The 18418-nt window shown below is 32.7% G+C and overlaps 1 protein-coding gene across 6 annotated transcripts in view; it reads right to left on the bottom strand.

Moving 5' to 3' along the window:
- The window catches only part of LOC145254652 (inositol 1,4,5-trisphosphate-gated calcium channel ITPR3-like), a 1190449-nt gene that overhangs the window by 14794 nt on the left and 1157237 nt on the right, over nt 1-18418 (bottom strand). For all 6 annotated transcript variants that reach the window (XM_080113294.1, XM_080113292.1, XM_080113293.1 and 3 more), the window contains 4 exons: nt 15925-16033; nt 10410-10533; nt 3779-3954; nt 1301-1453 (listed from right to left, as the gene is read on the bottom strand). In XM_080113294.1, the coding sequence (XP_079969420.1) occupies nt 1301-1453; nt 3779-3954; nt 10410-10533; nt 15925-16033 (562 nt within the window). The remainder of the gene's footprint in view (nt 1-1300; nt 1454-3778; nt 3955-10409; nt 10534-15924; nt 16034-18418) is intronic.

Raw genomic sequence — 18418 nt, forward strand, 5'->3', positions numbered from 1 at the left:
TAGGGGTCTCAAATGATTGGATTTTTATACGGGCCGTTCTTTTATTGTTTTTAAGGGGTTAAAATAAAAAAATTAAAAAAAATGTTAAACATTTTGTACATTCATCTTAGTTTTTTTCATCCATATACAGTATTGTTTCGCAGCTCATCAGTGCGGCTAGACAAGCAACTACCTCAAGTCACGATCGAAACTCGACCGCTCAAACGACAGTCGGAGCTTCTAACTGTTGCGCTATTGGCTGCTGCTATGAGGGCAGTGAATTAACAATGTTTTGACATTGTCCAAATACCTAAGCTTAATTTGTTTACACGAAGAGCATCGCTTAATTCGCTAATGGTAATTTGTATATCACTTCCCAATATGCTCAACCTAAGATATATATATATATATATATATATATATATATATATATATATATATATATATATATAGAGAGAGAGAGAGAGAGAGAGATAAGTTAGAATTATAATGTGATGTAATGTTTTATATGACACTGATTAAACAGCTTTGTCTACTTTTAATGTGCTTAAAATGTTTTAAAAAATATTGCAAAATTTGATTCTATCCAAACCTGCCATTTGCGACACACACAAAGATGTCTGGCATCAATTTTTGAAAGTGGTCAATTGACTTCACTAACGGAAAAGATTTAAAAAATATGTCCGGACTGGTTTGCCATTCAGACTTAGAATTAGTGATAGCATAAATCATTTTTCAGCATGACGCTCCCCCCCCTAACATCTGGGCGGCCATTTTGATTTTGCAAAAGCCAGCTTTCGTAGAAATAAAATTTTGTAAATCTTATAAATAGTTTCAGCACATTAAAGATGTACAAGTCAGTAGATAATTAAATACTACTGCATTTGGTATAAATTATTTGCTTGTAACAATTTGTATAAATCAGTATACACCTGTCTTCAATTCAGATTCTAAATCATTTGCTAACAAAACCACTCGAACGCCGATGTTAATTTATTTAATTGTTTATTAAAAAGAAAAGAATAGTCACAGAAAAGTATTACGATATAAGTTTCCTGCGTACGTGTTTAAACCTAACTACATTGTACGTACGTGTCATTCGTTAGGGACAATGTCTTAAACACGTTCCCTTTTACCAGGAAAGAAACATAAACTCTCCATTCTAAAGTCACGTGTTTTCGTCGACTTCCGTTTTGGGTCATCTCTCACTCTTAAAGTATCACTCAACCTTTTCCATTCAAACAACGGCCGTTGTTATGACATATACACGGCATAGTTCAAATAAGTACAAGAAGAACAAATCTTTCGTGTTTCATCTTACCTTGAGGTCTCTGAGCTCGGAGAATGTGTCCACAATAATACCGAAGATAATGTTCAAACCAATGGTTGTGATGAAAATGAAAAAAGAAACATGGAAAAGTACAACCAGTCCGAACTTGGTGAAGGACGCTTCCTCTTTATGTGCCTTGATGGACTGCAAAAGACAAGAAAGAAAGACAGGGGCGTTAGAAATTTTAAAAGGGCGATTATCTCCCCTTAGGAGATCTCGTCTAGGTCTCTATTTATATGTATAGCTTTTTACCCCTAATTAATTAGTCATTATGACCTCTGATAATCATAGCTACTAATTTTAATGATCGATAATGTAAACTGTATTCAGTTTAATCTGCAAAGGGACAAAGAAAAGATGATCCATGATATATGGAGTGTTCACGTATTTTTTTTGGATATGCTTAAACATAAAACAGCATTTGTGATGTTCTTTTATGCTTAAGTTTTAAATAGTATTTCATTAGTCCGTTAGGCTAAGGCTTAAATAGCTCAATAGTCCTGAATTTCTCTTGGCCACTAGAACCCAGCAGTGCCGATTCAGGAGAGGAATAGGTGGAGATTGCACAAGCCTTGCCTCACAATTAAAACAGGCATCCTTACAGTGGATATCAATAGTTGATTTTATACTGGTTAGAATCATACTACTACTACTACTACTACTACTACTACTACTACTACTACTACTACTAATATTACTACTACTACTAATAATAATGATAATAACAGCAACAATAACAACAACAATAATAATAATAAAACCAATAAACGAAATACATAATGTGAAATATGAGGTGGTTAAGGTATTTAAGGTATCTATTTGCTTTCCCACCAAAGCAAATTAGGCACAAGGCCGATTTTTTAATGTGGGGGAAAAAACGCTTCCCTAAAAGTAGGGTAAAAAGGGAGCACTCTGCTTGTGACAAAAACTAATAATAGTCCTAGTATAGAGGGTTTCCCCTCCATTGACTGGTACAAATTATCTTAAGTGCAGCATATGCAGACAGATACTACACTTTGATCTCGGCTCGAAGGCCAAGAAGAAAAGAAAAAAAAAGGCAAGGTATTTATTTCCTTCCCCACCGAGCAAATTAGGCACAAGGCCGATTTTTGATGTGAGGAGTCAAGGGGAAATGGGGACCACCTCCCCGGGGAGTAGGGGAGCTGGATAGTGACAATTGGTATGAAGAGTTGCCCCTACATTGACCAAGTTCTTATATGTGGGGCTTCCCCCACATATGATCTTTGCTTGCAGTATCTGCCGGAAGAGATACTACACTTTGATCCCGGCCCAAAGGCCAGGGTATTTACTCCCCCACCGAGCAAATTAGGCACAAGGCCGATTTTTAATGTGAGGAGTGAAGGGGAAATGGGGACCAACTCCCCGGGGAGTAGGGGAGCTGGTTAGTTACAACTGGTATGAAGGGTTGCCCCTACATTGACCAAGGTCTTATAATGGTCTTTGCTTGCAGTATCTGTTCCGGCAGATACTACACTTTGATCCTGTCCCGAAGGCCAAGAACAATAGAAAAAAACAAGGTATTTATTTGCTCCCCCATTGAGCAAATTAGGCACAAGGCCGATTTTTAATATGAGGAGTCAAGGGGAAATGGGGACCAACTCCCCGGGGAGTAGGGGAGCTGGTTAGTTACAATTGGTATGAAGGGTTGCCCCTACATTGACCAAGATCTTATATGCGGGGTTTAACCGACATATGGTTTTTACTTGCAGTATCTTCCGGAACAGATGGTATTTATTTGCTCCCCCACCGAGCAAATTAGGCACAAGGCCGATTTTTAATGTGAGGAGTGAAGGGAGGGGGAAGGGAAAAAGGGGACCAGCTCCCGAGAGGTGGGAAATGGGAGCTGGTTAATGGTCAGGCATGTGGAGTTGCCCCCACATCTGGTCTTTGCTAGTCATAGCTAGTCCTAGCTTGCAGTATCTGCCGGAACATATACTACACTTTGATCCCAGCCCGAAGTCCAAGAAGAACAGAAAAAAACAAGGTATTTATTTGCTCCCCCACCGAGCAAATTAGGCACAAGGCCGATTTTTAATGTGAGTAGTGAAGGGGAAATTTATTAAATATTTAATTATGGGGTGGTTTATATTAGCGATTACTTGAAACTAACAGAAAATGAAACTTTAGTCGGGATCAACTTGCTAAATTCGAGATTAGGATTTGTTAGATTGATATAAACGGATGTAGTGTCACGTGGCTGAACCAGAGAGTAAAGGAGAGAAGTCGGAAGTTCCTTGGAAGCACAACACGAAAATGTGCTGATAAGATATGATTAAAAAGCAAGTATTGGTCTCTTTTCTCTCATCCCACGAATCAGTAATTTGGAGTAAAGATCAAGTCGAATAAATCTCGAAAAAAACGTGAACACTTCATGAGAATTGAACAACTGCTCAACAAAGTTACATATCTAAAGAATGGTTGAGAACGTGTTTAAAATGTGCTTCTTACCTCAAAGAGATCTCCGATGAGACCGTAACGGACCACAGTCACTGTGCACTGCCACAGCGATGCACAGTACAAATATTCGTCTGGATCGAACATACTTCGCATCAGGGCGAAGCCGATGATGCCATACAGGTAGAAGACAACCATTCCCAAAACGCCGACCCACACTAACGACTTACCTGTTCAAAAACAAAATAAAAAATAAAAAATAAAAAGCAAGTAATATATAGTCATACTTGGAAATTGGTTGGTAGAAAATTAACAAACAAAAATCCACTTTATGACATGGTGTCTGGCCTTTAGGAGAGGCCATTTTGGACAACGTAATTTATAAAATATATATGGCGATTAAGCTATACTAAATATTCCGCGTTTCATCCACTCTAGGATTCTTCAGGTTTATGCGCGAATTTTGTGGTTGTCTGTCGTTTTTATATACGCACCTTCTATTGAGATTTTAGTTAGCCAAGCAGCTTTTTAGTATCCACCGCACCCTTTCTATTAGCCAATGAACATGCACTTACAGGAAAAAGACCCATTTGACCTCTGGTTGACCTGATTCTTTGTGTGTGTTCTATTTAGCCTGGATATCTAGTGTCTTGACCTGTTTTAAATCTAGTTAAGGTTTTTTTATGTTATTTTATATATATATATATATATATATATATATATATATATACATACATACATGCATATATATGTATGATAGTTTATGTATATGCATGTTTATTTATTTTATTTATTTATTTGTTTATTTTCTATTGTTTTTGTTAGTTTTAAAGTTATTTTTTATCTCTATCCTAGAGTAAATTTTATCTTGTGAACACAGTGGTTCGCTATTTCTCTCCTACAGTTTAATAGATGTTGGGGTTCTTTAATTATAGGATAGCAAATTTTTCATGAAGGCGTAATCTACATCTAGGTCTCTTTACTATTTTCCATTCGACTACCGGCGAACGGTCGCTTCCCTTGAGTTCCCAGTATTTATTTGCTAGCTTTGTTTTCATACGGTGTTTTTTATTGTTGAATGTACTTTTGTGGTAATAATATCGAGTTTTGAAATCTAAGGAAGTCATACCTACGTAATATTTCTTGTTATTCGGGGTTTCTTTCGCGAATATTGTGGCCTGGTAAACTATGCTTTTAGTTAGACATTTATTTTGAGTTGGCAAGAACAAAAAGTTCTCGTCAGACGACGTAATAAAGCTTATGTGCTACTGAAGGCATCTGGTTCTCAAATGGAAGAAATGAAATATTTCTTATTTCAGTATCCTATCAAACAATAAATTCTTGTAAATGACAATTTATTAAAATAACGATATGAATGCAGTCATTGATTCAGTCGGGAGATTACATCAGTTAGGGTTGCAGGTAAGCTCGTTATAGCTAAATATTTCGAAACCTAACGCTTCTCATCAAAAGAGGAGAGAAGATGGTAGGTAACATACTAGAGATGTGACGTCTATCAATAGCTACATTAGGAGTGAAATAATGGCGTATGATAAAAAATTGAATACATTAAAAATGTGAGAAGAAAAGGCGAACTAAAGTGATTAACACGATGAAGGAAGAAACTTGTGGATATCACACAGTGGATATAGATGGTACCCTCTTATCTAGCACCTTCTCTCCTCTTCTGATGAGAAGCCTAAAGCTTCGAAATACGTATCATACATCCGTAATTGATGTAATTTCCCCATTGAATCAACGATTAAATGCATTAGTATATATTTTTATATTATCGTTTTCTTATTCTTTATCTTCCATATAAGTTCTACCTCAATTTATTCCTATTTGCTTTATCCCGACGAGTCTCTCCTTGTATATATACAATATATAATATATATTATATAACATATCAATATATATATGCAATATATGATATATATATACAATATATAATATATATTATATTACATATCAATATATATATATATGCAATATATGATATATATACAATATATAATATATATTATATAACATATCAATATATATATGCAATATATGATATATATACAATATATAATATATATTATATAACATATCAATATATATATGCAATATATGATATATATACAATATATAATATATATTATATAATATATCAATATATATATGTATGCAATATATGATATATATACAATATATAATATATATTATATAACATATCAATATATATATATGCAATATATGATATATATATACAATATATAATATATATTATATAACATATCAATATATATATATGCAATATATGATATATATACAATATATAATATATATTATATAACATATCAATATATATATATATATATGCAATATATGATATATATACAATATATAATATATATTATATAACATATCAATATATATATATATGCAATATATGATATATATACAATATATAATATATATTATATAACATATCAATATATATATGCAATATATGATATATATACAATATATAATATATATTATATAGCATATCAATATATATATATGCAATATATGATATATATACAATATATAATATATATTATATAACATATCAATATATATATGCAATATATGATATATATACAATATATAATATATATTATATAACATATCAATATATAATATGCATTATCTACAAAATATACATTATTATTTTATGTATCTACTAGTCATGTATATTATAAATACATATATAATATATATTACATAATATATATTATATATTTATGGGGTGGTTAATATTAGCGGTTACTTGAAACTAACAGGAAATGAAACTTTAGTCGGGATCAACTTGCTAAATTCGAGATTAGGATTTGTTAGATTGATATAAACGGATGTAGTGTCACGTGGCTGAAATTATATATATATATATATCTACTTTTCATATATATCTCTATCTATACTATTATATAAAAGTCACTTTGTGTGTGTGTGTGTCTGTGCATGTGCGCACGCGCGTGTGTGTTTGTGTGTGCGAGTTCCTTCCTCGTACATTGTGAAACGGCTGAGACTTTCTTTTGCAAATTTCACACAAAGATAATTTATATGTCTGGCAGTGTTCTTAGATATGTTTTGTGCAGAAATTCGTCCGATAAGTATTGAAAATCGAAAAAATTCGATCTTAAAAATAGTCTTTCTTTCTCATAGATAAAAAAGAAAAAACTTTACAAGGAAATATTTTACGTTACACCGGCCAAGCGAGATAGTAAAATGTCACCAAATTATTTCTTGTTAAAACAGATTTATTGCCATCTGGATATATAACTCAGTGAATTAAAAATTGTACCTCCGCATTTTATTTTAATTTTTCTTATTAATGAGTTCAATTTACGATAAAAGAAGAGGTACTATTTAAAATCGCCGTTAATCATTTCTTCGTTTGCATATTGTAAAACAAAACATTAATCTAAAGTGACTTTTCCAGGGCATCTATTGTCAAGCCATATATTACACCATATCAGTGATATTGACATTCATTGTCTATATCAGCAGACGTGATAATGTAAAAAACATAGAAGGAATTTGATTAACGTCATTATCATTATTATTTTTTATTTTTTATTTTTATTATTAATTTTTTTTTGTTGTGAATTAGTCCACCGGGTAAATTACTCCCCGTAATATAAAATTTTTAATTGAAAATTGATTCTATAATAGTACATATGCAATCTGCGCAAATCAAAATATCGTGTTTAAGCAAATGTACGACCGGGCAACGCCGGGTTGCCAGCTAGTATATATATATATATATATATATATATATATATATATATATATATATATATATATATATATATTGTACGACTGAGCAACGGCGGGCGTCCAGATAGTTATACATATGACATATTGACATTATATATTACATATTGACATTATATATTACATAATATATAGTTATACATATATAATATATATTGCATACTATATAGGCAGTATAATCAACAGTACAGACGATATGAAAGTCATTTTAATAAAGGGTGTTCATTTTAGAGGCGACGAACTTTAAATTAAAATAAATTACAGAAAAATATCTTTTTTCAAACAAATACATGGTTTATTTTAAAGATTAACTTTTGACATTTATAATTTAAATAAAAGTTCGGGCATATGAATCCCTTATCTCGTGCGTATATGGTGTAATCTAGATGCTTAATTTTCACAACTCTACGTATTAAATTAGGCTGTATTTCGGCAATAACGCGTCGAATGTTGTTTTCCAAGTGATCTTTGGTGCCTGATTTATCATCGTCGACATGAGACTTTACAAATCTAAACAAAAGTATTCCAATATGACTAGATGGCATAAATGAGAAGACCATTTATTGAGATTGTCGGACTGACTTCCTCATCTTGGTTGTTATAGTCACAACGTTTCGGCCGTTTTGCCCTCCGGCCTTCATCAGGTGTTTTGTATTGAATTGGGGAACCGTTTGTTATGAGTCTCGAACCCAACCCTTTATTATTATTACGGGGGTACCGTGTTTGGACTCCAGCTAGGCCCTGGGTCATAGTTGCTGATTCTCTGTTTTAAATGTTACTTTTCACTGCCTTCGTTCAGGATTGAACTCAGCACCTTTGGGTAACTGTAAACTTTGATACAACGTCTAGGACCACTCGGCCGTAATAATAATAAAGAGTTGGGTTCGAGAATCCTAACAAACGGTTTCCCAGTTCGACACAAAACACCTGATGAAAGTCGGAGGACAAAACGACCGAAACGTTGTGACTATAACAAATGAGATGAGGAAGTCAGTCCGACAATCTCAATCAATGAAAACACCTCATCTCAAAAATACAGACAATTACTATGAGAAGACCAGTTGACAGGTTCATTTTGCGAAATTATTCGTTTATTAAATGTTTCTCCCAGTTAATTACTTGTATCGCGCGCTATGAATCATGTGGCCCCGTCCTGTTGAAACCACGATAATATGCCAAACGAAGTAAAAATAACTGATAGTTGCCAAATCTGTAAAGAAAGTGTTATTAATTGAAAGTTCGCCGGCTCTAAAAAGCACGCTATACAAACTTTAGTTCTACGCAACGCACAACAAAAAACGATGTAAACACACGTTAAATGAATTTTTTTTTTTTACACAGTGGTCACCACTTATCAAGGCCCGGAAGCCACTCAAGGATAAGGGTTATTGCAAGTACATTTTAAGAAAAATGAAAACAAAAATATCATAAATAAAAATAATAATTTTTATTTAATTATTTGAACTATTATCCCATCTTCTAGTTGTTTTTTTCACGACGTTTCGGCCAATTATTCCCCTGGCCTTCGTCAGGTTAACCGTGACGGAATAGGAATGTTGACATTCCTATCCCGTCACGGTTAATCTGACGAAGGCCAGGGGAATAATTGGCCAAAACGTCGTGAAAAAAACAACAACTAGACGATGAGGATCATAGTCCAAATAATTGACCGTGCCAGTTTCTCAACCTGGTATTTTACCTCGCGGTACATACAGCGCCTCGCCTTCCTAAATGGTCACCCACCTAGTACTGGCCAAGCAAAACGTTGCTTAACCTGTTATCTGGCGAGAATTAGTGTGTCAACGTGATTGTGTCGTTTATAAACACACATACCTAACCTTATATATATAAAATAGTTATACACGGACACGTGTTTCGTCGTATTTACGGCTCATCAGCGTTGCACACACACATATTGTTTTAAAAATATAATTATCCACTGACACGTGTTTCGTCATCTACGACTCATCAGAGTGGCTGAATCTAGCGAGATTGAATCTGATGAGTCGTAGACAACGAAACACGTGCCAGTGGATAATTATATTTTAAAAACAATATATATGTCTATACCCATTTGGGGGTACCATACTAGCAAAAGGGAAAATTATTCCCAACTCGCATTTAGGTAAAAATGCACTTTCGTATAAATAATTGAATTCATTCAAAAAGTATCGCAAAACAAAAACAAATAACTAACATCTCTCTCTCTCTCTTTATATATATATATATATATATATATATATATATGAATATATATATATATATATATATATATATATAATTTTATTTTATCAAAAATTCCTTTCTGTTGCAAGTTTAGAATATAATTGTCAATAATACCAACTCAATTATAATCTCAGCTCAATGAATTTTCAAAAGAATTTTCAGAGCATATATACGTAAATTGAATAAAATCACAACCTACATGAATAGAAATTCACTTATTTTGTCGTTAAGCTCTTACAGCTGTTTCGTGATAGGATGGACAATTACCTCACGTCCATAGAACTGTAAATCTTCCATCCAGTCACTCCTCAGAGACGCTTACAACTATTCCCAACAAGTTTTTCAATCCGTCAATATATATATGCGTCTAAATATGTGGGTCCAATTATTCAGATTTAAGGGAAATAACCTCTCGATCTCCCAGGGGATAATTCATACCGAATTTAATTATCGTTAAAATAGCAAAAAACAAAAAAAACAAAAAAAAATCAACAAATCTATTATAGTTTTTCAATTAACATACAGATAAAGTAAAAAAAAAAAAAAAAAGAGAAAGACACTGAAAGAATTAAAAAATCTCAAAATAAATAAAACAACTACAACAATAAAGAAGAAAAAATGTTTTGAATCGGTGACTTTGTTTCATACTAACCGTTTAAGGTGACAGCTTTGATTACACCACTTAGTAATTGATTGTTGTTTACTATATTCAACAGATGGAAGGCAAAAAAGTAGCCGTGAGAAACAGTGCCACCTATCGACAGTGCCACGAACATCTGTGGAAAACAAAAGGAAATAACTGCGTTATCGAGATTCATTAAAACGGTTTTGACAAGGCGAATGTTATACTTAGACTGGCTGATCTAGTGCTGGGACGATTCCAAAATTATTCCCGATTCCGATCCAATTACCGACTTCGTTCTAAATTTCCGATTCCGATTCGATTCCCGATTCCGATTTTTTTTTTGTAAATTTTCAAATTATTACATAAATCCCCGGGTAATTTCCGGGTATATTTTTTTTTCAAATATTTTCCTTGTAATGTATTGCAAATTGAAAGACAACAAAAAGTTTATTTTGATTTTAAACTGTTATGGGGTTAAATGGCAATAAACGAAAGGAAACACAGAATTTTTATGAAACGAACATGTATTCACATATGTTACAGGCAAAGCAAGTTGAGAATACCATTTCTCAACTGTGGGCGTTTGCACACGACCTGCTTCGCCGCGTACCAATCGATACCGGAAGTGACATCATCAGAGGAAGTGACGTCATGAGAAAGTCCATTAATCCCATGGAGGGGCGTCTCCAACATAAAGTCAAATTGTATCTGTTCGTGTTACAATGCAACATGCTACTTGAAAGTTTTCATAAACAGTTGAAAATAGTCGACGATTAGTAAGTAAAATGAGAAAACGATGTAAGAACAAAATATTAATAACACCCCTCCCATTGTTACGAACGAATTTCTAAATAATAATTTTACTATTTAGAAAACCATTTTTAACATGGAGAGGGGGTTGGTCTTCGTTAACTGTTATGTGCCTTCCTTTTATGAATGTTTAAATTTTATTTGAATTATATAAACTTGGAGGGTTATTAAATTGATTTGCTTTACTGTAAAAAAAAATCCAAAAAACAAAACAAATACAAAAACAAGATGCAAATAATAACTAGCGGCACCTGTGGAAATTCCACAGAGGACTCATTCATATGTAATATATTGATGTTGGTATTCATTGCGTAAATAGAAATGCCCTGATATTATTGTAACTCTTGTTAAAACTGCAAAAGTATTTATCTAAGCTAGCAAGGACGCCTGGTTTAGTAAAGTAGTTAAGTACGCTTTAATATGATATATTAATTCTTGCAGATTTCGTATATATTATTATAGAGTTAATGTTATATCGATTTTTATATGTTATAAACTTGTGATTTCAAAAAAGAAAGTATATATATGCATATGACTTTGGTGCATCCGCTTGAGTTTCTACAACTATAATCGAAACCGAAACCAAAATTTATAAAGAATTCTCGATGAAATTATTTATAAATAAAAAAAATGGATCACTGGAGTTCCATCAGCTATAATCGAAACAGAAACTTATGAAAAATTCTTGGTAAAATTATTTATAAAAAAAAAATAAATGACTTGAATGCCATCAGCTATAATCGAAACCAAAAACCAAAACTTATGAAGAATTCTTGGTAAAATTATTTATTATAAGAAATGGGAATAACTAATTAAACAATAGTCACTCGGATGTAATCGTGACACACACACACACACACACACACACACACACACACACACACACACACACACACACACAAATAAATAAATAACATGCACGCTATCATATTAATATATAGTATTGTTAAACGTCATAAAAACCACGCTCCTTTCCTACTACTAACCCTAAGTACGGGTGGCAATACGAAAAATATAGCAATTACATGTGATTTTATGATTTTGCTCATCGGCCTTAGAATTAGTGGTAAAAATTACTTCTTAAAAAGTTATAATGCACCGAAATGGGATCAGTTTACATTGTAATTATATGCACAACTGAACCCCCATTCTAAATTTTGGAATAACGTTTCAGTGTGCTCACACATAATCGCCTAAAAAAGTAGAATCTCATATGTTTTAGGTATTTTAAATGTAAATGAAAGTTATTTTTTTTAGTTATCAAACTTCTCAATGTTTGCTCTTCCAAAGTTTTGAAAACTTGTGAGATTTCCATCTATATTTTCACTTGTGCCAAAACCAAACAAAATATAAGGAAATATGAAATATTTCAAAGGATGTGGTGATCAGACAAAACCAGCGCCAGAAAAAACATTCCAAGCATGTTACATCTTTGATATTAAAGTTCCAAGTCTCTAATAAACGCCATATGGCCATTTATTAAATAGGTGCGAAAAGTTTGTTTAAAAATCTATGATATTGAATAGGCAAGTGAACTCTAGGATATATTTACTTTGCTTACAATAAAAACTAATAAAAACAAATTAAATAAGGTTTTATTTTAGAAGCCGATGACAAACATTCAAATGTACATCTGCCGCAAACGAAATTTACCCCCCCTCGGCCAGAGCATTTTAAACTTGTTAATAATCACATGAACTCCCTCAGTTGAGAGCACATAAACCTTTTAGCGAACAGATTCGAAACAATTATAAAGGCAATAGGTAAGTTATAAATGACCATTAAATAAAATAAATTAAACTCTGTTAATCAATGTTAAATCCGTGAATGATATTTATAACCCATTCTGTGGCTCTTCTCAGTCTTATGTTGTAAAAGAACAACTTCATTATAAAAATTAAAAAAAAAAACAATTTGTGCTTATTTCATTTTTTATTTAAAAATGTTAAAGAATCAGTTTAGAATCGGAAATTAGATTATAGTTATTCCGATTCCGATTTTTCCGATTCCCGATTCCGATTCCGATTAATCGTCCCAACACTAGTATATACATCCCCTGATTAGGGACGAATATGTAGGGACTGTAATATATATAATGAACGTGACCGTATGTGTGCCCGGCCTGCTTCAATAATCACGTATGATTAGCTCCCACCCAGCAATATCATTTCACAGCAACCACATCAGCAGATTCAGACTATCAAGTTTAATGCTAATATCACATTGTCTAATAAGCTGCTACTGATACTAAGTAGTTACATTTGTTTTCAGGATCCGCATGAGATTTTTTCTTATCATTGACTTTATATTCAGTCATTGCCTTAAAATTCATTGTTTCTGATTAATAAAAGTTAATTAAATTTTGCACGAGAGAGACTTGCCCCTATTTACTCCCCCCCCCACTCACAGGAGACAAAGATAATGTGCACAAGTAGGGGCACTCTGAACATCAACCTGAAGGACTGTTGGAAATGACTTATATCACGACCATGTAATACATTACGACTATGTAATCCCTACAGCCACCTACCTAGAAAATGCTGCTGTCAAACCTGATATAGTTATATGGATTAAGGCAGAGAGAGTGGCAACCTTGGTTGAAGTGAGTGTTCCTAATGATGGAGGTCTGAACAAAGCTGAAAGGGAGAAACAGACCAAATATCAAGGTATCATGAAAAGAAACTGAAATCTTAAAGAGATATCAATCATACCAGTTATTATAGGTGGCACGGGGTTTATGAAGAAGAACCCGAAGTCCTACCTAACTAATATTCCTGGTGAACCAAGTGCAAAAGGGATCCAGACCATTGTACTTAAGGGAACAACGAGGATACTAAAAAGAGCTCTCGGTTAGTTTCAATAAAAAGCAGGGAAATGTTAGCAGCTGGTTTTGCTGCCCCATACCCAGCATTACAATCTTCAAAGAAAAAAAAAAAACTTGAATGCCTACTAGACACTGTCCTCGAGTATCTAAGGTTTCTGTTGGTTGGTTGGTTGTTTTTGTTTTACGGCATATCAACCTTTTCAGGTTATTTAATGCCGAATCCAGTTATTTTGAAGAAAATATTTGTAATAGAATATATATTTTTTTCAAGTCGGTTTCTATTTAACCCATAGTTGGGACCCTAACAGGTACTACCACTCCGGGTTAGAGTGGACCTGGGAGCAATGGCAATTAAGGGGTGGCTCCACACCTCTCAAAGCCTGCAAGCTGGGACCTCACCATCGGATATAGTTTAAGGTCATATCCAGGACCTAAGCTTTCTGTGTATAGGGGTTTGTCATGACAACCTGGCATGGTGATACTTTTCTGTAAAGTAAATATTCAAAATCACATAGTATTTACAGTCCAAATAAGATCTCGCTATGATTAACGGACACTGACTTTTATGGTGCAACTTCTGATAGTGATGTTACCTCAATTAACAGTACGGGAGATTCGGTGATTGTAAAACCCTGATTTTGGCTGTAATGGTTTGGGAATTTTTTTAATCTACTAGCAAGGATTGTGTTATATTTGAGATAACACAATAGTTAACAATTTGGTAGAGGTTTATGAGTATTCCACAGTTAGAAAATTTGTGAAACAACTCGTTGTGCCTAACCCTATCGAAAATCTTCCATATATCAAGAGCTATTGCCATAGAAACAAAATTCTCGTCAAGATATTTACTTACCCTATGCGATATTACAGTCAGTAGAAAATAGTGCAAGATATATTCGATATGGCCAGCATATTTAAAGAAAAAAAATACACCAGAGAGAAATTTTGATAGTTGTTGAAATTTTTATTGAATATATGTTATTGTTACGTTTGATAATACACGTTATCGGTTTAATCTAATATATAAAATATATAAAAGGATATATGTTTGTCCGTCTGTCTCTATATTTTCAAACTCTATCTCCCCTAAATTAAAAGTCGCAGAGCGGTGCCAGGAGCCCTCAGATAATTGGATTTTTTACGAACCGTTCTTTTATGGGTCTTTAACCGGTTAAAATAGTTTTAAGGGGTTAAAAATGGGTCAAAATTGAAAACAAAAAAAAATCGTTATACATTTCGTAAATTCATCTTAGTTTATTTTTAATCATTTCATATGTATGTCACGTTGGTACAGTGGTAACGTCACCAGCTTTGAATGCTAAAGTTCTGCTTTGATTCTAGCTGATGGCACCCAAATACATTTTTTTTAACTTTAGAAATGACGACTATATCATAATATATACGACATCTGGACAAATTAAAATATCATATTTAAGCGTACTTTACGCCCCCCCCCGCTAGTGCCAACTAAAAAATAAGAAAAGGACAAAGCAGAATCGTTAACAGATATATTAAGAAATTTAAAGACAAAATGATAATGTAGAAGCCGCTGGATGCGTGACGATTAAAACCTGTGATGTGGGACACGTTTTGTTTATCTCTTACATTGTAATTTCCACGGGGGATAACTCTCCCTTCTTATGTTCAAGGGAAATAACTACATTAAAAAAAAATTAATACTTAGTCATAGATATTTGTCTTTTGTTTATTTTTTTAATTTATTTTAATACTTATTTTGTTTATTTATTTTTGTTTATTTGTTTTGCTTATTTCAGTAGGATAGGATAATTATTTTCGCCCACCTCAGTCATGAAACATAATTGTAAAGCTGGCAATTTTTATTACGTGTGAAAGAAAGCAACCATTTTGTCCCGTTGTTTTTCGGGACAGTTGGCATCTTTGACTCACCATGTAAAAAAATGTGACGAAACTGAAGAATTTACATTCTAATTTCGAAATGTGCTTCTTTTTCTTATCCTCGTCCTCTTCACGTTTTTTCTTTTTCACAGAAAGTTTCCTGCATAAAAAAATAAACAAAAATATAAAAAGAGGAAATTCATTTTATAGAAATGGCTAGCAAACATTGATTGGAAATTTTATTTTGAAATTTAAAAATGTTTATGGCACCAATGTGTGTGTGTGTGTGTGTGTGTGTGTGTGTGTGTGTGCGTGTGCGTGCGTGTGTGTGCGTGTGTGTGTGTGTGTGTGTGTGTCGGAAAAGTTCAGTGCAAAACGCGATAACACAATTTCCAAATTTTTTAAGTAACACTACCCAACTGTTTAAATTGCAACACTATCACGCACCATAATCATTTCATACAGATAATTTCCCTATTTATTTTGCTTTCGGAAATCGGTTAAAATGCAAAACGCGATAAGCGCCATAATGGATTTTTGAAAAACTCGATAACTCTCTGAAGTTTTAATATAATCGGAAATAATGGGTTTCAACCTCCTATGTTATATATATATATATATATATATATATATATATATATATATATATATATATATATATATATATATAATAAAATAAAATTTTTATCTGCAATTTCCGTTTTAGTCTGTAAATAGTCCTACCTCTAAAATATATCAATCTACCTACACATTCATATCCTGTATGTATATTTACTTATCGTTTACTATATGCATTTACTTACATACTTACTTGCTTTATCCGGAATTTGCAGATACCGGCCATCCTTTCCTCTTAAAATTTTTTAAATTTTTATTATATATTTTATTTTTTATTTATTATTAATTAATTAATTAATTTTTTCCATTTAGTATCTTTTAATAACTCTTGCTGACATTTTCTTAAGTAATAACCTGTACATTTCAGTTGACCTCTTTTTTGCCCTATATTGTTCGCGCCTTTTAACGATATCTTGTCTGGGTCATTTTGACATTTGCTTTTCCATTTTATATTTAATTCTATCACCATGTAATCTTTTTTTCTTCACTGATTTTTCTTAATTACACTTTGTCTCGGCAGCCGTGTTAAACGCATATCTTATTTTTCTTTTATTAATATTATTGGAATTTTTTCCCCTTTCCTTGTACATATTTGTGAATTATTCCACGGATTTCGGCCTTTTGGATTATTTTGGACCATCTTCCAATTACGCGATTTCGTTGGATTTTACTTGTGCGCATGAAAATTTAATTACCTTTCTTGGATTTACATTTTTTAATTTTACCGTCATTGGATACTTTACCTTTCACCAGACTATCCATTCACGTGAAAGCACCTTTTTCTTCAACATATTCCCTCTGCTTCACTTTTTGTTATCAAGTAAGATCTTTGACTGACTTGCAGTTTCATCAAATACTTTTGTATGCAAAATCCGATCCCGCATTTTGCTAATTCCTAGCCTCTGATGAGAAGGAAAGTATTTCTTCGAAACTCTGCGGATTAAGGACTATCCACTTATTAAGTGTTTCCTTTTCAGATTAAATATGTTTTAACTCTTTTTCAAAATGTTTTTAAACATGGTTAATTAACTATTTGCTCTTAAATATATATATACACACACAAATATATATTATTGATTTTATTTTATCAAAGAAGAATTAGTCGTCATTTCTAAGATTATAATAATGCGTTGGAATTTTGAAAAATATACGTTAAATAGATGATGATGATGATGATGATGATCATCATCATCATCATTGTGACTACATGTGTGTTTATACTGAATCCAACAATTTAAAATTGATTTGCCAATTGAAATCCTATCGCGTAATTCCTTTAATTTTTAAATCCACAATTTAATTTTTATTGAAAGGGGATATATAAAAAAATAGAAATATATATTTAAGTATTGTGTCCGAGTTAATTTTTTTAAAATGATGCTGCATTCTGGAAAAAATAAACGTATAAAATTGGCATTTTCCATAACTGACAGTTTGCATCAAATGCGGAATTTACACAGTGTATAAAATTTGTGTTACCCCCCTCCCCAGAGAAAATATAAAAATAAAACACAGTTTTAATTTTTCTTGTTGAATTCAGTGTAAATACACGTGTGGTGGTGGTTGTTATATAGTCGTCGTCGTCGTCGTTGTTGTTGTTGTTGTCGTTGTTGTTGTTCTTGTTCTATTGACTTCACAGTTCAAGAGCGGACATTTACAACAAAGCTAGCGAGGATAGTCAAATAGTAAATTAGACGGAAAGCACCTGACGTAAGATGTTTACTGAGCCAAGCAAAACTGACTTCTGGAGTGCAGTGATGTATTTGATTCCCAAGGACTTCAGCTGTTTCATAAGATCATCAGGAATTGAGACAAACGCACCCGTGATTATTAGCACGATGAAAGTTTTCTTATTCGCAATCTAGCAATCTCCACCTTCAGTTTCTGATAGTTCCGTAGTTTCTCTTTCTTCTTGCCTGTTAAGTTA

Source organism: Euprymna scolopes, chromosome 30 (genome assembly GCF_053919585.1).
Source record: "Euprymna scolopes isolate OS-2025 chromosome 30, ASM5391958v1, whole genome shotgun sequence".
Lineage (NCBI taxonomy): Eukaryota > Metazoa > Mollusca > Cephalopoda > Sepiida > Sepiolidae > Euprymna > Euprymna scolopes.